Raw genomic sequence first — 26,495 nt, forward strand, 5'->3', positions numbered from 1 at the left:
TGTCTCTTCTTGAACTTCTGTCTTTACATATTTCTATTTTTGGTTCTCTTCCGCCAAGGACATACATATATACACAGACACTGAGAAGTTTAAAGGGAACTCTGATTCTAATCTTCCAGCCTCCATGTGTTATTAAGCTCACAGTAACTCATTCCTTTTAAATCCCAATGTTTTTACATTTACCACCTTTCTCATTTCGCCTACTTCTTCTATTATTTTCTTGAATACTGAGTCTAGGTGCTGGAGAAGAGGTAATTTGGAAAACAGGCAAACATTCTAAATATCTGTGGCTATGTGGCACCCTGGCACACAGCCCATGGAAAAGTACTATGAAGCCCACTGCACTCATTTCCTGACATCATCACCATGCTATCATCTGAGGGGGTGGGAACAGGCACCATTTAAAAGCAAATACTAATAGTGCTTTCATGGGCTGGGAATGTGGCTCAGTGGTAGAGTGTTTGCCTAGCAGTGCATGAAGCCTCCAGTTCTATTCCTCAGTACCACATAAACAGAAGAAAGCCTGCAGTGGAACTGTGGCTCATGTGGTACAGCACTAGCCTTGAGCCAAAGAAGCTCAGAGACAGTGCCCTGGCCCTAAGCTCAAGCTCCATGAAAGGCAAAAAAATTTAAAAAATAAAAGTCCTTTTGTTTTGGGCTTCATTAACTGGTATACTGTTAACATTCTCCAGAAAACATGAACTGCATTATGTATACAGTCACAATAGTGTTTTTTTGTTTGGGTTTGTTTGTCTTATTGTTTTTTACCAAGCTATACTGGAGTAAGCAATTATCACATAAGCATTTCCTTAATAAACTTTCTTAATAAATAAAACTCGTGTGTGTGTGTGTGTGTGTGTGTGTGTGTGTGTGTGCGTGCGTGCGTGCACTGATCCTGAGGCTTGAACCATAGCTCCACTTCCAACTTTTATGATCACTAATTTGACATAAAAGTCTCAGAATTTCCTGCTCAGGCTGACTTAGAATCATGATACTCAGATCTCAGCCTCCTGAGTAGCTAGGCTTACAGGTGTGAAGCACTGGTACACTTATACCCAGCATTCCAAAGGGTTTTGTATGTAGAATGAAGTACACCAGTTTCTTATGGACTTAACTGGAACTTGTCTTTAAAAATGCTTTATGAGGAGCTTTAAAATCATTAGGAAACTGTTGCTTCCTGTATCTGCTGGTAACAGGTCCTCCAATTCACTTTATGACATAGTTCCTTTTGAAAGAAACCAAGTTTTAACCAAAAGTTTTTCAATTCAGGTAAGAAGAATTTATGTCATAATAACTTGGGGGTGGTCTTTTTTATTGCTTTTTGGCCAGTTTTATTACAGCTTAATCTTAAACAAATTCTGTCTCCTGAAAAGAAAAACTGGAGCACTGCCATCTTTTTTTAAGCTTTTTTTTCAAACATAAACGTATATCCCAGTTATGTTATCACAAACACTGCTAGTAATAAGCCAGTGAGAACCACAGAGCTGAGGAAACAATGAGGGTTCTCTAGCACACCTGCCTATACTTTAGTCAGATTGTCTTATGTTCCTAGACTTTATAAAACCAATACTAATTGTACATTAAAAGTAGGCTAGGAGGTGTCCCAATCTCCTAAAGTCCACTTAAATTCTACTCAGCTGCTGGGAGAAAAGAAAAGAAAAGCAATAAGATTTTGGGAGGAGGGGAAGAGAGGGAAGGAAGGAAAGGAAGGAAGGAAGGAAAGGAAGGAAGGAAGGAAGGAAGGAAGGAAGGAAGGAAGGAAGGAAGGAAGGGAGGGAGGGAGGGAGAGATGGAGGGAGGGAGAGATGGAGGGAGGGAGAGATGGAGGGAGGAAGGAAGGGAGAGAGAGAGGGAGGGAGGGAAGAAGGGAGGGAGGAAAGGAGCAGGGGGGAAGGGGAGCAGGGGGGGAGGGAAAAGGGGAAGGGAGGGAGGGAAAGAAAGGAGAACACATACATATGCATTCATGCTTTGGCTTTTAAACTATCATTATCTTCCCTTTGTAGTTTATATCAACAATTTACCAGGTCACTGAAAATTTCAGAACCAGACTTGAAAGATTAAAATCAAAACCAGAAAATCTTGGTGGTAAGAAATTACTGTGTATAGACTTGATTTCTATAAAGAATATTGTAAAAAATAAATCGTAATTTTTCTACAAATAGAAAATTATGGTCTGTCTTTCTCTCCTGTTATTGCCATTATTATCTCATAAAGGAGGGAGGATCCATAATCCAGACCAACACCACACAAATCCCAAGAGGTATTATTCTGTCTCTAGTGGCTGCCAAAAAAAAAAAAAAAAAGCCACAAACACCACACCACCTGTCTGTTACCTACCAAGAGTACACAAAGGGAGGGGACATGGGAGGGGCTAAATACCTATAGCTAGAAATCTTATTTACCTTGTTTATAAAGCCATACATGCACAGCACTAAACCACAGAGGTTACTCTGAACCCTGCTTCTCTGATGTTCACCCCTTTACAGAGGCAGCAAGAGGCGAGGTGAGGAGACAAAATAGACCCAGAGATTTCCTTTTGAGGCCTCACACTCTCGCCTCATTTCCTACCCTTCGTCTTCCCACCTGAGCCTGAGGCTGTGTACTTACTGTGGGGCAGCTGCACACTGGGGCACTTACCTCTGTGAACATGTCTTACTGCCTTCCTACATGGCCAAAAGGCTTCCCTGTTTCCACACATCTCCTTGGCAGCCCTACTCAGTGCCACTAGGTCACTGTCATTTGTGCTGGTGGTGGCAGTGGTGGCCCTGACAGGGAAGAACTCTCCATGTCTTCTCTGGTACCGAGCCCTAAGAAGCAGCAAGTGCTCCCAGGCACAACTCCCCTGGCTCTGCTCCTAAAAACGCTCTCTCAAGTACACCGTTGCTTAGCAATATTTGCCTTCCCCCTGTACATTTGAAATTGGCAACATCTGTCCCTTTGGCAATTTTGACTTGTACATAGTTTCAAAACATAAGGCTTTACGAAGTGGGCAGGTCTTTACCCCCTGCCTCCCTGCCAAACTAGGGGTGTGAGCCTCCATCCACAATGCTTTACTCGCCACTTTGCTTTCAGGCCAACAGAAATTTCTACAGAATTTGAGACAGCTGGTGGCACCAAAGCCAAATATTCAGGCCACCAGTGGGAGTTCCTATCAAACTACCCTACTAAGTTGTGTGTCTGCATAATTACACCTGAGATCTGTCTAAAATAAAGATCCCACTTCAGTGGAAATTTCCTTTAGAAACTTATTTGATCAAACGGCATCATGTGTATACAAATATCATTAGTAACATACAATTTCAGGCAATATGTGGAGTATTCAGAGCTTCCTTCCTTCCCTCCACTTTTGGTTTGATGATGGTGCTAAAAATTGAACCCAGGGCCTCATCCTAGGCAATCCTAGATGATCCATTCCCAGCCTATGATATGACAATCTCTCTACCACCTCCACCCCTCTGCCACACACACTAAAATTCTAAACCTAGAGGAGAAAAATGTAATTTAACGAATTTCAGTACTATGGATTTCACAAAAATAATTTTAATGTGTCTGTTCCTTTATATTACTTATTCCCAGTTTACTGAGGTTTACCCATTAACACTGAAGTTACTTATAGCACTGTAACCTCATACAGAAAAAAGACTACATACAATTAAAACTATTATGAGTAGTAATCTAGTTCTACTTAATTTTACTTCTTTCCTAGCACACTGACAGAAATAAAATTTAAAGTAATAAAAAGTATTACAAAAAACAGTCCACTAAGAATTGAACTATGCTCTGTGCCTTTAAACTTGGCATGAGGACATTTTTCATTCCTTTAAACAAATCGAGCTATAATTTTCTTTTTAGCTTAAGCCAAACCAATTGTGACATATTGGAAACACATGTTTTGAAAGAAATTCTGTAGGAACTGAGTTGCAACTACAAAGAGTAGGGCTGACCTTTCTGTTCTCATCAAGACTCTGTCCAAACACTTACAGATGCAGAAATGACTGGACGATACTGAAAATACCCTGCCACTGAAAATTCATCCTGCAGTTCCTTGATGTTGGGTATAACAATGTCCCTGAAATTCCACAGCATGCATACATTTGAAATCTTAATTAAACACGAACATGAATTCAACACTCTAGAATTCTCACTTCTCATTACGTCCATCACTCACTACTTGCTACATGCAATCTGCAATCCTTGGAAAGTTAGGCTTTGTATGGGCAAAGTAGGAGCAGATTTTTCAAACAGGCCTCTAGAAATCTCAGGTATTTGTCAAGGTCACTTGGCAGCAGCTCTGAACGTTCAGCGCAGGGCTGAAGCAAGACTCTGTCAGATATGCAAGCTACCAGGCATGCTTCTCTTGAGGACAAACTATGTGTTTGTTGCACTGAAACAGCTTAAACACAGTGCTTGTACACACAGATATAGTCCTAATGTATGATGAGCATTCACATTTTTATCACTACCTTACTATGACACGAAAGGGTTGGTTTTTCCTTTCGTCTTTTCCATTCTCCTAAATGTTCACACTTTCTCCCAACATCCTCCTCTACGTTAAATAGCCGGTCATTGCAGTTCTGAAGAGGCCATCATCTACCTGACATCTCCGACTGCAGTATGCTTCTAATAAAGCCTGAATTAATTTCTGTGGAAGAAGCACTGTAATTTTGGAGGCTGAGATTCTGGGCTCTAGGGGGATGAAGAGGAAGAAAGCCAGGGCAGGGGCTGTGGAGCTGTCCACTAGGCAAGTGCTGATAAACCCTGAAGTTGTTAAGCTGAGAATGCCTCCAAAGACCCCTCAACTTAAGCCATTCATTCATCAAGAGAAAAGAACTAAGATCCTTCCCTAGGAAGAGCTCCAGGGCTAGGAGACAAAGGCAAAACTAATCAAGACAGCATTATCCTTTTTGAAGGAGTAGAGGTGTGGGGAGAAGGGGGGAGAGGAGACGGTTGACGGGTTTTAACTCATGGCCATGCACTTATTTGGTTTGCTTGCTGTGCTGGTGCTCTACTACTTGAACCATGTCTTCAGTGAGGATTTTTGCCACTTGTTTTGGAGCCAGTGTCTAGTAAACTTTTCTGCCTTGTCTGGCCTTAAATCATGATCCTTTAGATTCCATCCATTAAGTAGTTAGGATTACAGGAGTGAAGCACTGGTATTCAGCTGCACTAGGAAGCAAACGTGTTTACTCAGCTAATTACCAGAGTATTTCTATACTCTGAGGCTTTTTTTAAGTTCTACTCTTCAGGATAACTGTCATGTGCCAATCACTAATAAACAATAAATAAAAATTATTGTGTCTACAAGCAAGGGAGACTTCATTGTAATTCCTTTTTGACAAAGTCATCTATACCTGATGACAGTAATAAAATAGGGTGACTGAGACCTACTCTATGCTGACATCCTGAAGGAAGTGTTTATGGCTCTCGTATGTCCTCAGCATTGAAAACATTCATATAGACTCCCGCCCATCTCCTTTGAGTCCACATAACTAACAACCTGCTGGAGTTGCCACAAATAAATTTAAAACTGTTATTATAGAAACCTTTTAAAAAACAGTCCTCACTCAAGAAAAATTTCTACAGTACAGTTATTAGTGGCAGCAGCTGTCAGTATAAAAACAAGCATTAAAGGAGATACACAGAAGAAAGGAAAAAGAAAACTAGAAACAAAATTTAATTCTGAACCAACCAAAGGTTTTCAAGCATAAAGAAGCCCTCCAGGGCTGGGAAGTTGGCTAAGTGGTAGAGTGTTTGCTTCGCATGCATGAGGCCTTGGGTTCGATTCCTCAGCACCACATATGCAGAAAAAAAGCCAGAAGTGGCTCTGTGGCTCAAGTGGTAGGGCGCTAGCCTTGAGCTGAAGAGCTGAGGGACAGCGCCCAGGCCCAGAGTTCAGCGCCCATGACCAGCAAAAAGAAAAAGAAAAAAAAAAAGAAGAAGCCCTCCATTAGTGAGTTGTTTTAAATCAGCTCTGGGCCTCAACTTAGAAATTCTAAGACACTGTCTCAACTCTAACTTGAACTTAAGGTATTGATCCAGCCTTTCTTCCCTCCATAACAGAAGAAGAATCCAAAACAATTAAGCTCAATCTCAGCCATTTCCCTAATGCTTCCTAAGAAATATTTGTGAAAACCTACATTGGATATTTTACCATATACTTTTTTCTAATTCATACTAAGATACATAAAGATTGGTGTTTCTAACCTAGAGAAGCTCGTGTACAAATCAAATGGATGCTTTGGGACATCTGTTGATGTTTTATATTTTATAGTAAAGGTGTAGTATCCTATTCCATTTACCTATACAACAAACACTGCCTATCGTCCACATGAGACGATGGATGCACTCATAAGTAATGTAAAAAGATACCTATGCTGAGACAGATCCCAACCCACAGACTGAACACCTTACTGTCTTCAATTTAGTATTGTAAGTCTGTTCCGTGTTTATTGTGAAACCCAAATACAACTCAAAGTCCTTTACTAATTGAAACTGGCCCATGAACGTCTCACAATGACTAATTTTGAAAACCTAACAATACAACAAGTACACAATACTTTCTCAAAGACACAAAGTATTTAAATCCTTTTGTAAACGAGCACCATTACTTTAAAATTAATCTATGACACAGAATCTCACTACTTTGTAACTGAAAAATACTGTCACACCAACCCAAAACAGTAGAATACTTCCCAGGATTCCGGTCACTTCTAACTATAGTAAATACAGACAACTTGAAGGTGTAAATTTTCTTTTACTGTCATACATGTCAAAATAATGTGGCAGCTAACCAGCACAACTATGTTTATTGCAGCATTATTTACCATAGCTAAGATATGGAACCAACCCAGATGCCCCTCAGTAGATGAGTGGATCAAGAAAATGTGGTATATATACACAATGGAACTGTAGGCCTCCACCAGAAAGAATGACATTACCCCATTTGTTAGGAAATGGAAAGACTTGGAAAAAATTATATTAAGTGAAGTAAGCCAGGCACAAAGAAACATAGGTCCCATGGTTTCCCTTATTTACAATAACTAGTATATATCTGAGACAAGCAGAAAAGGTCAGGTAAGATGATGTTAAGCAAAATGAACCCCAAGACAAGGACACAAGTGTTTTTTTTTTCTTTCTTGCTATTGTTTCTATTGTATTTATAAAGCACCATGTGATTTTTTTTGTTATTTTGTCCCTTCCCCATGGTATAGCCCCTGTTTTCACTGTATTTGATTTTGGTATAATTTGGGGAGCAGAAGGAAAAAAACAAATTGTTTAAATAGGGATACAGGTTGACCCACTGCAACAATGAGATGTACAAGACGCTATATGGAAAAAATGAATTTTACAACTTTGGCAGTGGGGGGTCGGGAGATAATGGGAGGAGTAGATGGGAGGGAAGGGATGGCAGAGGAAAAACAGGAGGAGGCAACAATGCTCAATAAAAAAATGTACTCATTACCTTACTCATGTGATTGTAACTCTTCTGTACAGTATTTTCACAATAAAAAACTTATTAAAAAAAAAGAAGAAGAAGAATGTGGCAGCTATAGCCTACAGTCAAACATAGCCTGTTTACTTTTTATAAAAGCCCTGGAGTTTAGGTAACATAGCACTTAAATGTAAAGAAAATGGGGAATGGGAAGGTGACTCAGTGGTAGAGTGCTTGCTTAACATACATGAGGCCCTGGGTTCAATTCCTCGGCACCACATAAACAGAAAAGGCCGGAGGGCTGGGATGCAGCTCAGTAGCAAAGCGCTTGCCTAGCAAGTGCAACGTCCTGGGTTCGATCCCCAGTACCAAAAAAGAAAAGACAAAAAAAAATACAGTTAAAAAAAAACAAAGAAACAAACAAAACAAAACAAAAAAAAGAAAAGAAAAAGAAAAGGCCAGATATGGCACTATGGCTCAAGTGGTAGAGCGTTAGTCTTGAGCTGAAGAGCTGAGGTACAGTGCCCAGGCCCAGAGTGCAAGCCCCATGACCAATCAAAAAAAAAATTTTTTAAAGACTAGTAACAAGCCCCTTCCCTCATTACACATACAGGAAAATAAATTTTAGTTAATGACAAGGAGGACACCGGTCCACTCCATGGCTTTCGATAAAACCATGTAAGTGCAACATACATCTATCAGTTAACTTTGTTAGTGTTTACGGGTTTGTTTTCCTTTAACTAAAATATGAACAAGTTCCTAAATCATAAATTTAAGCACTTATAGGAAAAATATCTGCATGTAATTAAAAATAAGGTCATAAGCAGAATTGGTCCTACTTTACATAATTTCTTTTTGAAATTTGAAAACTAATTGTAGTTGACTTTACACTAGTTAATATTAAAAACTTTGCATTGAACACCTTTCTGAAAAGCTATCTCTAAGGCTTATATCACAGAAAGAGAATGCTAGCAGGTGACATGAAGGGTAGCAAGCAGGTGATAAGAAGGATCCAATGAAGACACTGAAGAATCTGTGCCCTCTAAGAGGTCAACCAGCTACTACTTCGTGAAGTATCTAAATCCTACATTATCAATACTTATAAATTTTCAGTGAAGACCAAAAATTAAAATTAAAATAAAAAACTCAGATGTTGATTAAAGTACACTTTTTTTCTTTCTGTTCTTTGGTCTAAGACTGGGACTCAAACATTTTATTGACTGGTGCTTTCAACCCGAGCCACTTCTCCAACCCCAAAACACTATTTTTTGGGGGGGGGGAGGTCCAGTCATGGGGCCTGAACTCTGAGCCTGGGCGCTGTCCCTCAGCTCTTCAGCTCAAGGCTAGTGCTCTACCACTTGACAGCGTCACTTCCGGCTTTTTTTTTTTTTTTGCATATGTGGTACTGAGGAATCGAACCCAGGGCCTCAGGCATGCAAGGCAAGCGCTCTACCACTGAGCCACCTTCCCAGCCCCTAGAACACTAATTTTTAAATGTGGCAATTAAATACAACTTTCAAAACAGAGCCCCCATCTGGACTGAATCTCCAATGTTGGCTTTAATCCTACCTTCACAATGGAAAATGAGGCAATGAGATTGGGAGGTATATTCATTTTTAAGGGAATAATCTCAGCCAGCCAGCCAGCCAGCCATCAGTAGCTCAAGCCTTTAACCCTAGCCTGAAATCTGAGGCTTGAAGTTCAAAGCCAGCCAAGGCAGGCAAGTCTATAAAGACTTTTATCTCCAGTTAACCACCAAAAAGCCAGAAGTAGAAATATAACTCAATAGTTGAGTGCTAGAGAAAAACCTAAGTAACAGTACTAAGAACTTGAGTTCAAGCTCAATCCTAGCACATAAAAATAAAATAAAAAATATATTTTTATATTAAACACAGCCCCAGCTTTGTATGGCACACATGCTGTGGTCATCTTCAATTTGAGGAGTCTGTAAACAGGTTCCACGGCCTAGTGGACAAATCATGAAGCAGGCAGCCTCATCAGGTTACTGCTTTGGTCTCTGCCATGAGCCACATGACTCTTGCCAAGGCCGGCTTTGGCAGATTGGCAATGCAGCCTGACAGATCATCAAGTAAGCAAAACAAACCACAAGCAGTTACTTCACATGACTTGTGTGGAATAAATGCGTGAACTGCAGATGAGTCATGACATAATGAAAGACTGGGCTCAGAACAATGCACCAGTGTTTTCCCTTGTTTTAGCAACTGGTGCAGGAGAACCTTGAGTGAATATAGTGAGATAAGGAACACTGTTCTACCTTTTACTGCAAGATCATTAATCTTACTAGAAAATGAAGTCCAGGTGGCAGTTAGGCCTTTTCAGACTCAATAGTTCTAATTCCCTACGGTGATAGCTAGTGATACCCCATAGTGGTGAACAGTAGATGCCCCAGGCAGTATAGTTGGCTCGTTCCCAGAAAAAGTGATTCACTCAAAGGCAAAACATGTAAGACTGAATTCTTTCCTACAATTTTTATATGCAGAACTTATAAAGTATGCACACCAAAGGAAATCCCAGGTCTTATTTAAGTATAGTGGAAAGCACCTCTATACACAACAGGTACATTAAACATCATTACTTTCCAGTTTTTGACAGCATATAAAACCATCTCATTAATCTCTAGACTTCATACTGCAAAGTGCAGCATCTATGAGTTGAAAATTCTACTACGAACTGCAGATGAGTAGGTTAGACTGCTTATTTTCAAACTCACAGGAATGCCTAAGATGACCTAAGAAATACTTTGGTTAAAAGTTGTAAAAAAACAATCCTTCAAAAATGCATTGAACTTAGAGCCAGTTCCCCAGCCAAGGGCCCTGAGGAGAAAAGTCAGTCCCATGCTGTGTTGTTCCTCTCTATCCAGCCAAACAGTTAAGACAGATTATCTTTCACACTCTAATCAAATGTGAATTGGGTTAGGAAATCTTCAAGCTGAGCTCAATGTGGCAAAAATTCCAGTTTGGACTGAGCCTTCTCTTGTGCTCACATGAGGGAGACAAAACTGATTTCTGCACTCAGAATGCCCACCATCTGCAGGAAGATGGGGCACCAAACAACAAATAACAGAAGGCAAGGGAGAAGGAGTGTGAGCAATCTTAGGCTAACTTGATGCGATTTTCATTTACTAAAATCACTGTCTCATGGAATAGAATGGCAGATAATTTCAAGAGAAGCAGAAGAAGTTGTCATAATTCCAGAGAAATGATAAAGATCTGAATGAAGATGGAATGTGGGGGGTTGTCTTCTATGGCCATCTATAAAGTGGGTGTCAGAAAGGGGCTTAGATGGACACCCAGGAGGCAACAGGCAACTATGGAAAGTTCCATATAGGACACACTAAATCTGAGGGCAGGTGGTAAGAAAATCTAGAACGCAGAAGACTTTTTAGCATCTGGGGCTAGAAAATGCCATGTGTGGTCACCTGCATTTCAGCAATAGAAACTGCAAGGGAAGGGGAAGTCACCAGCAGAAAGACTACAGAATTAACCCTCATCTTCCTCCCTGTCTCTTTCCAGTGCTGGGTTTGAATTCAGGGCGATAAGCTTGCTAGGTGGGAATTCTACCACTTGACTCATGTCTCCAGCAGTCCTGCTTTTTGCTGGTTGTTTAGGAGATAGAAGTCTAAGTTAACTTTTCTACCTGGGCCAGTCTTGAACCACAGTTTCAGATCTCAGCCTCCTGAACAGCTAGGATATACTGTTATGATAATTGGTTTGATTATGGCACTACCAGAGCCTGACCATTTATTTTTAATGCTTAAAATCAAATGGAGGTGTGTATGAACTTTACTCATCTATGACATCCTAACTAGGAATTCACAGTCCCTTTGCTTTGATCCATCTGTGGTTCTTTTATCAGTTTAATAACGTGCTCACTACTTCATCTCCAATTCCAGCATCACCAATGTCCTCTGCCAAAACTGTTTTCTTTTAAGTCCCAGTTCAGATTTCAACTGTAACCATGCCTACCACACTCTTGTGGACTCCATGTAGAAGGCATTGTTCTAAGCATTTCCTATGAGCATCCTCAGCCTAGTGCCCCTACCTCAAGGATGACTGAACTGCAGCACTGTACAATCAAGCCCCTTGCCTGAGGTCACACTAAATTAGAACCCCAGGCTATACCATCAGGTATACTCTGTCTGTGAGAAAGCCCATTCATTTCTTTTTTATTCCCGATTTTGTTCTTGCCTAAATTTCTCAATAAATAACTAAACAACTTCAAAACTGGTCCCATTTGGCTCCACAGGCTCATTTTCTCACTTCTCTACTTTGCCTGTACCCCAATTTCCTGAAGCCAAACACTCTTCTTTTACATCTTTTCTTTCTCTAAACTTTTAGCTTAGAGAGTGCTTTCAACAACATTCAAAGTGCTTCACAAGTCAATTCTCTAAATAAAAATTTTTTTAAGTATAGTTTCTTCTTCTCAAAGACAGCAGTTAATGCAGATGCTGTAGCTAACGGTATGATCTACCGGGATCTAGACAGCTTGGGTCTTGCTAAATTCCACGTCCAGCAGTGACACTTTACAAAGTTTGACTAGATGACCCCTGTGCCTTTCCGAGTCTCTCAAGATGGTAAATGCCTACCACACATACTGCACTTCCCACTGTTTGTACCACAAAGAGAATGGGGTCCATGGGCACATAGCCATCATCCTGTCCTACTACTATTAATGTATTGTACCACATTATCTTTTTCATACTGACTGCATTTGTTTTATGCTATAGCATAATCAACTTACTGTGCATGTGGGTTCCCTTTATCTAATCTATACCCAAATAGTCAACCATAAAGGCAGAAACCTAAAACGTGAGCATGTGAATCCTCTACAACTAAATTAATTATTCCTGACGTGAAAAGTTTTGTGTGTTTCTCTTAACATTTGGTAACAATGTCCAGATTATTTGAAGATAGGAAAAATAATTCTTTCTTAAGCTCTCATGTTCTCAAGCATGAAAAAATGTTGGAAGTAACAACAAATTCTAAATCTACCATAGAAGTCTGTAAAACAACAAAACTCTTTAAACTTCAACAGCAAATACTTGCTTTGGGATAGAGTATTTTAAAACGTGAGCTGTAGTTATAGCTTCCAAACACAAAGTAATGGCAAGGTAAATTTAAATACCCTGGTGTGATCAGTACACACAGTGAACTTAAATTGAAATAGCATGCTGTACTTCATGAATATGGACAATTGTTACATACTAATCAAAAATTTTAAGAAATGTTTAAAGAAATGGAAATTGATTTTATTATTACACATTGTATATTTTGAATGATTAGTTATCTTATGAATGTGCATAATTAAAAACAATATTGTTTTAAAAATAAAAGCAGCTCTGAAAAGAATCCATAAAGCTTAAGGGTGTAAGAATGACTGAGTTGGCTGCCAGTGGCTCACACTTGTAATTCTAGCTACTGTGGAGGCTGAGATCTGAGGATCATAGTTCAAAGCCAGCCCAGGCTGGAAAGTCTGTGAGACTCTTATCTCCAAAAAACTCAGAAAAAGCCAGAAGTGGCACTATAGCTCAAGTGGTAGAGTGCTAGCCTTGAGCACAAAGAGGCTCAGGGACAGAGCCCAGGCCCACCAAAAAAAAAAAAAAAAAAAAAGACTAAGAAATATAATTGAATGGGGGCTGGGAAGGTGGCTCAGTGGTAGAGCGTTTGCCTTGCATGCATGAGGCCCTGGGTTCGATTCCTCAGCACCACATAAGCAAAAAGAAAAAAGCCAGAAGTGGCGCTTGTGGCTCAAGTGGTAGAGCACTAGCCTTGAGCTAAAGAGCTGAGGGACAGTGCCCAGGCCCAGAGTTCAGGCCCCACAACTGGAACCCCCCCCCCAAAAAAAAGAAAGAAAGAAATATAATAGAATGAAATGTAAATACAATAGAATGCTTTCCTTCTTTAAATCATGCAGCTAATTTCACAGCTCCAAATTTTGCCTAATGTGAATTCTTGGAATTCTATTATTTGTAAATTGTAATTAGGAAAAAAAAAAAACTAAGGTGGCTTATCTAAAGGACATAACTGGAAATTGGACCTCTAATTACTTAAATACTGAGGCCCTTAGATTAAAACATTAAAACCCAAACCACTTCAGCCAAAGGGATTAAGGAGATTAAAGTGGGCTTGACAAATCACCACGGAGTTAAGGGGAAATGCAGAGGGAAAGTAGGCCGATCTTAACTAGGGAATGCAATGAGGGCAATAGAAAGCTTGAGATGTGTGGGCTCATCAATCTGGTGGTTTTGACAATAAAAGAGAGGAACAAATCAGTGTGCAAACAGCTGCTGAGAGAATGCTTGGAAAATGTGCACCAGCAGTAAAATTAACCTTGGCAAATATGGACTTTCAAATACTGTAGCTCTTGGCAACTAGAGAAATATGAGACTGAAAAAAGTTAAGTCTGTTATGATAACAAGAATCAGGATTCCTCTCTTAAGAGGAATTGTCATCCCACCAAAACTGCCCAAATCAAACCGACTAACTCAGCCATCAATGGGACATTGCCCCTTCACCGTATCCCGCACCCCCCCTCCAATATCTCTGCCTTTCTGTCCCTGAAAACTATCAGTTGGCTCAAAATAAAACACAATTAATCTAGAGAAGCACTAAAATGACTTGGGTGGCTTTGGGAGAGCGTGCGGTCCAGGCAAATTCCAAAGCATTGCATGTCAGTGTCTTGGCAGAGACACTGCTTGAGAGACCCAGGGGGATCCAATATCCATCCACAAACATCTCAAGTGTGAAAACAACCAGGAGGAACAGGAATTGCTTATCCTGGTACCGAATGTACTTCTGGCATTTTAGAGAAGGAACAGAAAGTTAAAAAACAATTCCAATTAATACCACCCCAAAAAAAAAAGATCTCCCAGTTTCAATTTTATGCCTGCCTCTTGAGTTCCTATACACAATTCCATCTTTCATGCTAAGTTATTTCCAGCAATTTTAGAACTTTTCAAAATGGTTTTGCTCACATTACTTATTTCCGTCAGAGTTAAAAGTGTGTTTTCTTGTTGTTGTTGTTGAATTTTGCTGGGTTCAGGAACTTAAGGGTGGAAGTGCTACTCAGCCCAAACTGAAAGTTTCTGAGGAAACCCAAAACCTCATTCTCTATAGTTTGTAAGTACTGGCTCAGAGGAAAACACAGTATACATGCAAGCAAAATGACCTGCAGGCCTAATCCAGTCTCAGGCTGCTTGTTGGCTGCTTCTATTCAGAAGGTCTGCAGGTCACTTGCTATTTTCAAGCTTCTATATTTAGATATTGGCAGATCTAAAACCCAGCTAGTTTCTAGAAGATCCAAGTCCCTCACTCTTAGCTATTCACTGACAAGGGCTGATTAGTCCTGAGCTCAGGCACCCAAATCATCAGGGAGCTATGGATTCAGATCCGCTTCCTGCTTTTGTAGTTATTTCCTGAGGTCATGCCCTCTGCCCAAGCTTACAGAGCTCTAGCTTATGAATCTAATCGAAATTTGTTGCACAGGTTCAGGAATCCTTATCCTAAATACTTCGCCAAATGTATATGGATATACAAAGATTACCAAATTTACTTAGGGAACAATGAAATTCCCCTCTGTACAACAAATAGAAGCTAATAAAAACCATTTTGAATTCATTTATTGCTTCTTTTTAGTGCACCGGAATTTTGACTGCAGTCCATCACAGGAAGTCAGGGGTGAGATTTTCCTGATACCTATGTCATGCCCATGCTCAGAACGTTCTGGACTTCAGAATATTAAATTTTCAAATTAGAAATGTCTCATTGGTAATTGTTGCTATAATAAAAATATTTTTAGAAAATGGAACCCCTAAAGCTGGGTAAGAACCTTCTAGCCCACTTCCCTCAAACTTACAGCAGAAGATATCAAACGGGAGCTGGATTACTGGGAGGACACCCTGGAAATCCCATGCTTGTCTTCCCCTGAGACTACTCTGATGTCCTTCCTCACTCCAAATGAGCCGTTTGCCTGGGACCCACCCACAGCCAACTTCCTTGGGTCCTTTGGCTTCTGGAACAGTTTCACTTCTAGTCTATGAAACGAACTGTATGAGCATCAGATAGATGTGTCTCAACCTGCCCAACTAAGATACGGCCTGGGAATTTTTATTTCTAATAACTTCTATTTTTAGCAGGCTTTTCCAAATGATTCTACAGTAATGTGCTGGTTGGGTTCAGAATAAATGAAAATTCCTTCTGCTCTAAAGGGCTGCATTCACACCCTGGGAGGACATCTTACAATGGTCTCTGTAGATAATGTGGCACAAGTCTGAGACTCACACTGCTCCCTCTGCCTGGAGACAGCTTAACTTCCATCACCCCTAACATTGTCACCCAGTTCTCTCAGATGTCATTCCGAATTGGAGTCCTCCGCTGAGCTATTTGGTTCTGAGCCACAAGCTCACTACCATTCTTAACCACAGCCTGTAGTTTGCCTTTGAGCATTTGTCAAACTTCTCAGACAATCATTATGTGTGTGTGTGTGTGTTAATGGAATGCCAGTTTCAAACTGCACTGTTAAAGTCCAAGAGCTGCACCGTCATCTGCTGATTTTTTCATACCTTTGTAGTCCTAGCCCCAGCACTAGACACAAGGTATTTGGGTTAAAAGTTTCCAAAGTGAAGGCGCATGTGAGAGTTAGCTGCTTAACTATGCCTTGAGGGACCCCAATAAAGTGTCCATCAGGTATCTTCACAACCAAAAGTGGGTCTCCTCAACCTTCAAATCACTTCATAATAGGAAAGTCCCTCTTTGTGAGGTTTAAAATACTAGGGGAACTAACTCTGAAAGTAGGAACTGAGTGTTCATGTGAAGGAAAGTGAATGGCTATCAGACATTTTTCCACTGTGGGCTAAATTACAGTGGGTTAAGCCTCTGAAATGAATAACTCTAATAATAATAATAACAATAACAACAATAATAATAATAATAGAAAATGGAAGGCTCAGCTTCAGGGCCTGATGGCCAAACCAGTCCTATAGAGAATTCCCAGTTATGAGTTGCACTGCATTCTGACCTTTCTTCATAAAACCATAAGAGCCTTCAAGAAAAAGTGTGATTGCCTTTTGGCCACAAGTCCCAGTTAGAACTCAAAGACAGATGTATCTGAAGGAGAAATGAAGGAGAGCCATAAAAGGATGTTTGGGTGCACCTGCCGAGTCCCAAAGTTTTAATTGCTACTATATATAAATAAATCGTGAGCTTATTTTATCCAGGCTTGACATTTTCCCAGAATTTGGGCTTCTATACATGACTGCCAACTTGTCATCACTACCTGAATATATAACAGCATGTAACTTCCACTAGAGACCTTGGTTTTCCTGGCCAGGACAATCTCAGTAGCTGATGTCAACACATCCATCACTCTTACCTTTCAAGTAAAAAACCCACAAGCCATCTTTGATGCGTGATTTCCTCTTGCCCCCAGCTATTCCTACCTGTGGTCATCACAAAGCTCTATCCCTTGCCTGCCAAATAAAGCCAGTGTGTGTCTCACCAAGGGCAATGCTACCTCCCTGCTCCAAGCCACTCTATCTCCTACCTCCATTCTTCATCCAGGAGCCAGAATGATGACTTCCCAAAATGAAAGTGGATGTGTCGCTCCCTGCTTAAGATCCTCTAATAACTTCCATTCATACTTGAATCATCAACCATGTTACCCGACCTACAAAGCCCTACATGGTCTCACTTTTGCCCATACTCTCATGTCATCTCACATTCTCCCCCAGCCCCCACACCCTCAGTAATCTAGCTATATTTCCTTCTCTTCTGTTTTTAATAAAGTTATTCCTTTCCCCAAATGCAGCTTTGGTACTACTTGTTTTCTGACCTGAAATGTATTGCCTCGGCTATATCCTGCCTCTTTTGTGAGGCAGAGGGTGAGCCTTTTAAAGAGGCCACCTCTGGTTCTCCTCATTCTCATCACCTTCCTCTCCTACAGCACTCTTGTTAGAGCCTATCATTTCTGTTTACGTATCAATTATCAATGCCTCTTACTAAAACCAGAGGGCTGTAAGACAGGACTGTATCTAGCTCAACCTCAGCTCTATCACCATGACTGATCACAGAGCCCCCACTGGCACACAGTGGGGGCTCATATCATTGGCTTAAACGAATAAAAACAAAAAAAAAAAGATGAAGAGAGAAGAAACACATATAAGAATGGAAATTATAGTCCCCTAGGCTAGGCTGCCTAAATGACACAGTCCAACACACATGTTAGATGTTTCATGGCGCAGTATACAGTGCTCCCCTACCATGTTTGAGGCCCTTGGTTTGATCCTCAGAACCACACGACATGACAAAAGCAACCAAAGCTAGCACCAGACAGACTGTCAGGCAGAAAGACCAAAGAATTGGGAGCTCTAACTCTGGCCCTGATATTAACTAACTTTTAGCAAAATGAAGTGAATTCATCCTCTTAGATCTTATTTTTAATATAGAAGGCTTGTTCTTATTGTCAAAATGACATTTCAAATTCAGCATACAATTTGGTATATTAATCTCTTATTGTTTGTATTTCTATAATATGGGGAATCAACCTAGGGCCTTGTACGTTTGAGGCAAACACTCTTAGGACAGAGCTACAGCCACCCCACCCCCAGCCCTTGGTGCTGTGAGAAGGGTTGCCCTGTGTAGTTCAAAATTTCCTAGAACTCAAGAACTTCCTTAGCCAGGCACCAGTGGCTCACGCATGCAATCCTAGCCACTCAGGAGGCTGAGATCTGAGGATCGAGGTTTAAAGCCAGCCTAGGCAAGAAAGTCCGTGAGACTCCTATCTCCAATTAACCACCAGAAAACCGGAAGTGGTGCTGTGGCTCATGTGGTAGAGTGCTCACCTTGAGCTGAAGATCCCAGGGACAGCACCCAGGCCCATCGTTCAAGACCAACGACCAACAAGAAAGAACTTCCTGGCTAAATCTCCCAGGTGTTGAGCGTAGAGGCATTTACGACCACTTCTGGCCCACTGCTCTTCTTTAATAAGACCTATCTAACATAGGTTGAGCCTAAAATCTATGTCTAGGCACTCCTCCCCCTTCCATCCTCAAGACCAATCCACCTAGGTGCATAGCTTTTCTCTTTCATTTGTTCTCTCTAGTCAAAGACTAAGATGTAAGATAACCTTAGCCTTCCAGTTGGGTAGGTCCATCTCTGATCTGGCAACTCCAGTGCTGGAACTATCACCATGAAACTTCACAGTCCTGCCTGGCTCTTCTTGGCAAGATCACTGCCCACTGCTATACATCTTCGGGCTGACAGAGACAGACCTCTACAGGGAAAGCTGAGTTCAGTTTTCTGATCTAAGCCTCTATTTAGTAAGAATGGTAAGCTTTTAATTATTTTTTCTGGTAGGATCTTAAGGAAGGACAATGCTTTAACTATAAGAATGATTAATCCCCAAAAAGAATATCATTTTTTTAAGTACTAACTACAACATGAAACTAAATACCTTCCAGGAAGTAAAACACACAGAGCAGTATATAAGAAATCTACTTACATGGCTTGACCAAAAGACGAGGCAACTAATTTGGGTTCATTTTTTAAAATATTTTGTCATGGAAGCAACAAAATAAATCACAAAGCCCAAAGAGCCAAGAAAGAGAGGGTAAAAACAACAACAACAACAAATTTTTAAGCCTTAGGACTAATGAAGCAAATGACTACTGCCCCAATACTAAAAGCACTCATGATACGGCTCAATCTCTGCTTCAATACTCGAAATTCAGAGGCTGGGAAGGTGGCTCAGTGGAGTACTTGCCTTGCATGCATGAGGCCCTGGGTTGGATTTCTCAGTACCACATAAGCAGAAAAAGCCAGAAGTGGCGCTGTGGCTCAAGAGTGCTAGCCCTAGCTAAAGAGCTGAGGGGTAGCACCAGGCCCAGACAGAGTTCAGGCCCCATGACTGAAAAACAACAACAACAAAAAAAAAAAAAAAAAAAAAAAAAAAAATACAACCCACAATATTCAAAGTTCTCCTGCTCTTGAGATAATTCATTGCTTTCCTTATCTCCGGTTTCTTTGAGTTCATCAAAATGTAAAAATAAGTGATTTTTAAGTTTCCCATTTAAAAAAAAAAATTCTGGCCAGCTGTCACTGGCTCATGCTTATAATCCCAGCTAGTCAAAAAGCTAAGACCTGGAGGATCATTGCACAAAGTCAGTTCAAGCAGAGTGGTTTGAAGACAGCCCAGGTAGAAAAGTCTGTGAGAACTCATCTCCAGTTCACTAGCAAAGTGCAAGGCTGAATGAATGATTCAAGTAGTAATGCACCAGCTGTAAGCAAGCGAGGGCCATATGAGAACAATACCTCTGAATTCAAGCCCCAGAAGCAGCCCCTCCCCTAAGAAAAGTCTTAAATACCCATTTGGTTATATGTAATCAAAAAATTAATGCTAAATCTGTGAAACACAAGAACTTTGTTAAAATAGCACAATCTAATTCAATACCTAGCTAGAAAATAAACAAACAAACAAACATAGCCAGAATGCACTAATATCCAGATGCCTCCTGCTTTCTTCCAAGCTTCTGGCTCCTCTTCTCCCTCACAAGAGTCCCCCAGAGTCCTCTAGATGTCTGCCTGACCATCAACTTCAGGCTCTGGATCACCAGCCCCACCATAGGGTCTGAGGCAGTTGGCATCACAGATGCCATTGGCATGAAGCTCTGGCAGGAGCCAGAATGAGCTGTCACACTACAGAGAAAGCTGACTGCAGATGATACATTTCATCTACATAATTGTTAATAGTAGATTCTTCGGTGCCAAGAAAAACCCATTCGCCAACCACCAAACCTATGGTGGACCTTGTGCATTTCAAATGTCGACTCCTCAGAAAATGTGCAAGATTCACCTAACAGAGTCCTGTGTTTGCGATGCCTAATAAAGACCAGAAACTTTCAGACCTGGGATAAATCTTGACTCAGTTGCTGACTCCTGCCCCCAGCCCCAAGAAAGCAGGAAGCTAATCCAAGAGCCTCTGCTCTTGAACTGTCTGCTAGGAAACCTGCTGGCTGAATTCACACAGGTTCATAGTCAATGCACCTAACCCCAGATGGTTTCCATTGAATTGCTCTCTAATGGTTTCAGGGATGCAGACTCCTTATTCCAGTAAACTAATGCCTGGGGGCAGCACCAATACTTCTTTGGCATCATTTCCCCAAATGTAAGCATATGTTTGGGCATTTGGTAGACTATGTAAGTACTTGCTGATGCATCCTGAAATTGTTTGAAAGCATTTTTTTTCAGTCTTTTAGGTTTTCAAAGAAAAATGTTTATTTTCTTACGTGTGTGTGTGTGTGTGTGTGTGTGTGTGTGTGTGTGTGTGTGTGTGTGTGAGAGAGAGAGAGAGAGAGAGAGAGAACTAGGAAGACACAATAAACATAATTTGAAAAATAAAGCAAAGGAATTCCCATTAAGTTCTTCAATGTCTGAATTATAAGATTATAAAGTAAGCTGACAGGCTATATCACAGCACAAATGCTCAAAAAACAGCCCACTGAGTTGATCCCTTTTAAGATGAAGTCAGAGGCCTAGAGTTCTGCCATCTGGACCAGTTCTCCCATTTGCTTAACTCTTCCTTTCTGATTTTTCCTTGGTCCCCAAATAAAAGTCCCTTTCTAGAAGATATCAGAGGCTCAAGAGATATCCAACAATAGAACGCCAAGTCTCTCCTCTAAACCAAAAGCTGACAGTTACTAGGAACCTTCAAGATCAAGACTAACTTTCCAGTCAAAGATCTTAAAAGATCTTATTTTAAAAAAAAATTTTAAGACAAAGGAATTTTACCTTCTCCCCTTATGTAAAACAAATCTGAGTGACTCGATGGAGACGCAAATTATGTTTATATAATTTGTGGGTCAAACCACAGTTTTTTACAGACAGGTTCTTAACATCCACTTCATTGGAAAACTAAGATGGGAGGATAAATTGTGCAGAATTTCTAGATCAGCCTTGACAACATAGCAACACCCCATCTCAAATAATTAAATTCAATTCACACACAAAATTCTTTTCCAACACTTTACTTTCATCTGTTAGCCTTAATTTTACAGTAGCTACTATCACTTAAAAGTTTCAGTGACAGGGGGCTAGGAATGGTAGGTAGAGTGTTTGCTAGCATGCATGAAGCACCGGGTTCCATCCCTCAGTACCACATAAACAGAAAAGGCCAGAAGTGGCACTGTGGCTCAAGTGTTAGAGTGCCAGCCTTGAGCAAAAGAAAGAAGCTCAGGTCTAATAACAGGATATGTGCTCCAATTCTCCTTTCAAACACAACTCAGTCAGTTATCAAGAAAGCAAGAAAAGGAAATTATTTTTTCTTAGTTAAGAAAAAACAACAACAACAATATTTTTGGTTACTTTTAAACCCCAGAGTTGAATAACATTCTGTCAACATGTGACTCACTCTCAAATGACATGTCACCATACACCCACTCTTCTTTTTCAAATGGTAAATAAAGCATACTGCAACACAACTTCAGTTTAAAAGTTTCTTACCATTTATAAGCAACAAACCTTTAAAAAAAACACTTTCAACATTTGGACATCTTGATTTTACTTGACTCAGAAGAAACTGAGTGAACTAAGGTGCTTATTAATGCAAAACTTTTCCTTTACCTTGTTTTTTAAAAAAGCAAAAGGAGAAAGTACTAGAAATAATTCTTAATCTTCCATTGGGGTTGTAAACTATACACAAGACAAATAGTACTCCTAGAATCTCTAGATTATACGTGTTAAATATGGCTCAATAAAAGGCTTTTGAGGTTTTGTGTTTCATTTTGTTTTGGGGGGGTTGTGGTTGTTTTTGATGATACAAGGTTCTGAAGTCAGGGCACTGTGCCTTGCTGAGCAGCATTCTACCACTTAAACCATATCTCCAGCACTCAGTAAGAATTGTGTGTGTCCAGTACTAAGTCCTAAACTCAGGGCTTAGGCACTACTGTCCCTGAGCTCTTTTTCTCAAGGATAGCACTCTACCACTTTGAGCCACAGCTCCACTTCTGGTTTTCTGGTAGTTAATTGGATAAGAGTCTCATGGATTTTCCTGCCCAGGTAGGCTTTGAACTATGGTCTTCAGATCTCAGCCTAAGTATTACAGGCATGAGCCACCAGTACCCGGCTTATCAAGACTTCTTTAAACCCTTCTGCAAACTACATTTCAAGCTGGATTCATTCTAACACTTCAAAGGGTTAGGAAGGAGACTCTCCAGTTCATGGCTAGCCTGAGCCATCTTGATGTCATTAGATTTCATCCTTCCATTAGAAAGAACATCTCCTACCAAAAGAAAAGTCTTATTTCAGTATCTAATCCACATGCTACCTGAGTTTTCCATGGATGAGCAGGCTCCTAAGCCAAAAGCATACACCATCCCAACATTACAGACTTACCTCCCCACTCAATTCTCTTCACATTGGGAAATGCCCTATGTCAGAAATCCCAACTCACCTCCACTGACTGGGAAGGCATCTTCAGTCTGGTGAGCTTGGTTTTGGCAGGCACTTTTAAGTCTGTTTTTTCAAAGGTCTGCTGACGATAGTCTTCTGGCAGCGATTTCAGCTTGGGAGATTCACTCAGTGGAGCCTGGTCCTGACCATCCATGGGCCGGACATATGCAGTGGGCTTCTGCTGCATTGCAAGACTTTTTGATGGTAGAGAGGGGGGTGGAAATGTCTGAGAAGCTGGCTGGGGAGTGGCTACTCCAAGGCTGGCAACCGCTACTAGATTGTCTTGAGGGGTCTCTTTCTCACAAACCTTCACTGCCAGGTCCTTGGGAGACTTGGCTGGGCAGAAGCTTTTACTGCTGTTGCTACTGCTATGAACCTTGTTGCTTGCTGGCATCCTGGGAAGAGCTTGCAGGTTGGAATGTACAGGTGACAAAGGGGGCACTGGGGAAGGCAAAGATGAGATTAGGGGGGAAAGTTCCCTTTCTGGAGCTGAGTCTGTCATCAAAGTACAATGGCCTCCATCAGGTCTATGGTCACCTTTTTTGAGATGACTAGAGCCGTATCCCTCCTGACCAAGGCAAGCATGGGCCAGGTGCTGGCTTTCCGGTGGCCCATAACTTTTGGCATGGAGATTTGGCAATGGTTCCATTCTTGGCTTTACCATCTTTGGATTGTGGCTAATGTTACCAACAGAAAGTGGTCCAGAGGCAGGAGTGTGAATGGGCTGGTGGTGGACACGTGTGTGGAAGGAGTTGGATGGAATGCTGCTCCCCTTGTCAGGAAATAAAGGGTATCTTGACTTCCCCAACCTATCTTCAGAAGCAGCCAAACCCCGAGGATGGGATTTGGTGCTAAGGAACTCCTTCATTTCTTCATAGTTTCCCAACATGTTCTGTATTCGGCTTGACAGCTCATCACCTTTTGCTTTCTAAAAAACAAAAAGGGCACTAGAGTCAGAGAATGGAAGAAAAAAAAATCTAAGAAGAATAATTACTTTAAAAAAATCTATTACACTATTAAGGAGAAGGAACCTCTCAACTTAATGTGTAGCACACAGTTTAATGGGGGGGGGGGGTTCCCCCCTCCAAAAAAAATCTCTGTGATAAGTTATTTCCACAGTTGTAATGCTTATCTGAAATTGGTCATGAATGAAATAGAATCATTTCATCACAGAGCACAATACAGGGATAAATCAGACTTGCATCTTCTGGTATAGAGTGAATACCTTGTAGGGCTCTCCAAAAAGGGGAATCTTTTCAGGAAATGCCTCTTTCTCTTGGTGAATTTCCTGGTTGCGTCTTTCCTTCTCCTTAATTCGAAGCAGGTTTCTGTCTTCATTGTACAAGCTGTTTCAGATGCCACAAAGGAACGAAAACAACAAAATTCATCAGTATCCAAGTTTTGTTGTGCACATGTACTAGTGTGGAGGAGGCAAGGCTGGGGACTGGGAAGTGGTGATGACAGGAAGCATAAAGAAAGCAATCAGCCCCTTAACCTAGTCCTAGACAGCAGCATCAGATGGCTGTGGCTCCACCCTGGGGTCCCAGCTCCAGAAGCCCACACTCACTCTGGGCCACAGCATTGTGGTCTAAGACTGACTCCAAGCTGAATGGTCTTTTACAGGCTATGTGGCATCATATTTTTACCTCCAGCTTGCAAAATACGGGGTAGAGAAAGAAACTTTTCATCTGAAGGAGTCAACAGGATGTGAACTTTAAAAAGACTTTTCCTGGATCAGTATTGTACACTTTGGAAGATTAAAATCTTCCAAAAAGACAACCGAGCACCTAAAACACCATTTATTTTATTCTCAGCCTTCTCAGCGGGAATATCTTGGCATGCAAATCCAAAAAGATGATTTTTTATTTTTCATTTCAAATGTCAAGGATGAGACTATCCAATTATAGATGTCAGCTCTCTCCCTACTGAGAATGTTCTACAATCGGATTGCCCTACTTAAGCCACACAAAAATGTATCCTAGATTACAGACCTGGCACAAGAGAGGTTAAAATGCATTGGCTAAGAAACAAATTGGAGACAGATGTGGAAAGAGGGGGCTTTTTAACTAGCACATAAACTAAAAGTGAGCTTGCCTCATTGTCACCTCATAGGCCACCCCATTAGACCCTCACATGTGATCTCCAATGAATAACGAAACTAAGAACTGTAAAAAAGACTTCCGTCATCACAGACTTGCTTCTAGGCAATCTTCTGCCTCTTCGTTCTCAATGCTATTTGAAAGAACAGGAAAACATTCAGTTGCCTTGACTGTGTGAAGCTTTACAAACGCTGACCCTGGTGTCAGATGCCCTCCTCACCCTTCTCTTGGCCTCTCTACACTTCCATAGCCTCTCCTCTATCCTTTCACAGGAGCCTGCCATCAGCTACCTGTCCCTTACCTTCTACCTCAGCTTTCCCCATGAAAGCCTGTAATCCTAACTACTCAGGAGCCTGAGATCTAATAATTGTATTTTAAAGCTAGCTCGGGCAGAAAAATCTAGAAACAGTCAGAAAAGGCTGGAAGTGGTATTGTAGCTCAAGTGGCAAAGTGCTAACTTTGAGCACAAAGAGGCTCAGAGGCAGTACCTGTCCCTGAGTTCAAGCCCCAGGACTGGCAATAATAATAGTAGTAGTAGTAGTAGTAGTAGTAGTGGTAATAATAATTTTTTTTTAAAAAGTATCTGCTAGCCAGGCACTAGTGGTGTACATCTGTCACCTAGCTACTCAGGAGGTTGAGATCTAAGGATCGCAGTTTGAAGCCAGCCAAAGCAGAAAAGTCAATGAGACTCGCCTCTCCAATTAATCACCAAAAAGCTGGAAGTAAAGCTGTGGCTCAAGTGGTCATGCACTAGCCTTGAGCAAAAAAAAGCTCAGGGACAGCACCCAGGAGCTGAGTTTAAGCTCCAGGAATGGCATTTATACACGTACACACACTCTTTATTAGATGACAAATAACCATCTCAGATTTTATAAGAACTCACAACTACCAAGGAAGCAATTTACTATTTGTAAACATACTGAAAAAGAAGATACTAAAGATGAAACTGGAACATTCTCTGAAAGTCATATATTTTAGACAAATAGACTTTCTTCTTCTGGGTGGCAGTAGCACAAAGAACTTGACCACTCAAGAATTCCTTGGAATTATTTCATAGTGTTGCTTATTCCTCTTGTTGGTTCAAAAGGCCACATACCATTTGCATACAACCACAGAAGCCACATAAGAACACTGGTTAGGAAATAATTTGCTTTTGCCTTCAAAAAACTTGTCTTCTTGCCATTTGGGGGCCAGTTTAAAAAGAGAGGGTTGGAGCCTGCAATGATGCTCTGCACAAAGGAACTCCTCTGTCCCTTCTTAGGAAGGCCCCAGGTATGCACGCTTAGCTTCAGTCAAGCAAGATCTCACCACAGGAAGTCTCCCCTTTCTGGTACCACTAGTTACAGCCATGCTTCCTCTTGTCTCCTAACCCCACGGCTATATCTACTTTCAGTCTTTGGCTCTGCTTCATAAGGGAGAGTTCTGGTCACTTCAGAACAATCTCTTTTGTCCCAAAACAAAGACCTGAAAACAAAGCTGAGGATGAAAGTGTGAGCAGTAGCA

The 26,495-nt window shown here is 41.0% G+C and overlaps 1 protein-coding gene across 3 annotated transcripts in view; it reads right to left on the reverse strand.

Annotated features, from left to right (window-relative positions):
• Aff1 (ALF transcription elongation factor 1) overlaps positions 1-26,495 on the reverse strand; it is a 214,939-nt gene that overhangs the window by 73,346 nt on the left and 115,098 nt on the right. For all 3 annotated transcript variants that reach the window (XM_070013207.1, XM_070013206.1, XM_070013210.1), the window contains 2 exons: positions 24,119-24,239; positions 22,895-23,821 (listed from right to left, as the gene is read on the reverse strand). In XM_070013207.1, coding sequence (XP_069869308.1) covers positions 22,895-23,821; positions 24,119-24,239 — 1,048 coding nt within the window. The remainder of the gene's footprint in view (positions 1-22,894; positions 23,822-24,118; positions 24,240-26,495) is intronic.

The sequence above is a fragment of the Dipodomys merriami genome, unplaced genomic scaffold (assembly GCF_024711535.1).
Source record: "Dipodomys merriami isolate MVZ:Mamm:240054 unplaced genomic scaffold, mDipMer1.0.p SCAF_9, whole genome shotgun sequence".
Classification (NCBI taxonomy): Eukaryota; Metazoa; Chordata; class Mammalia; order Rodentia; family Heteromyidae; genus Dipodomys; species Dipodomys merriami.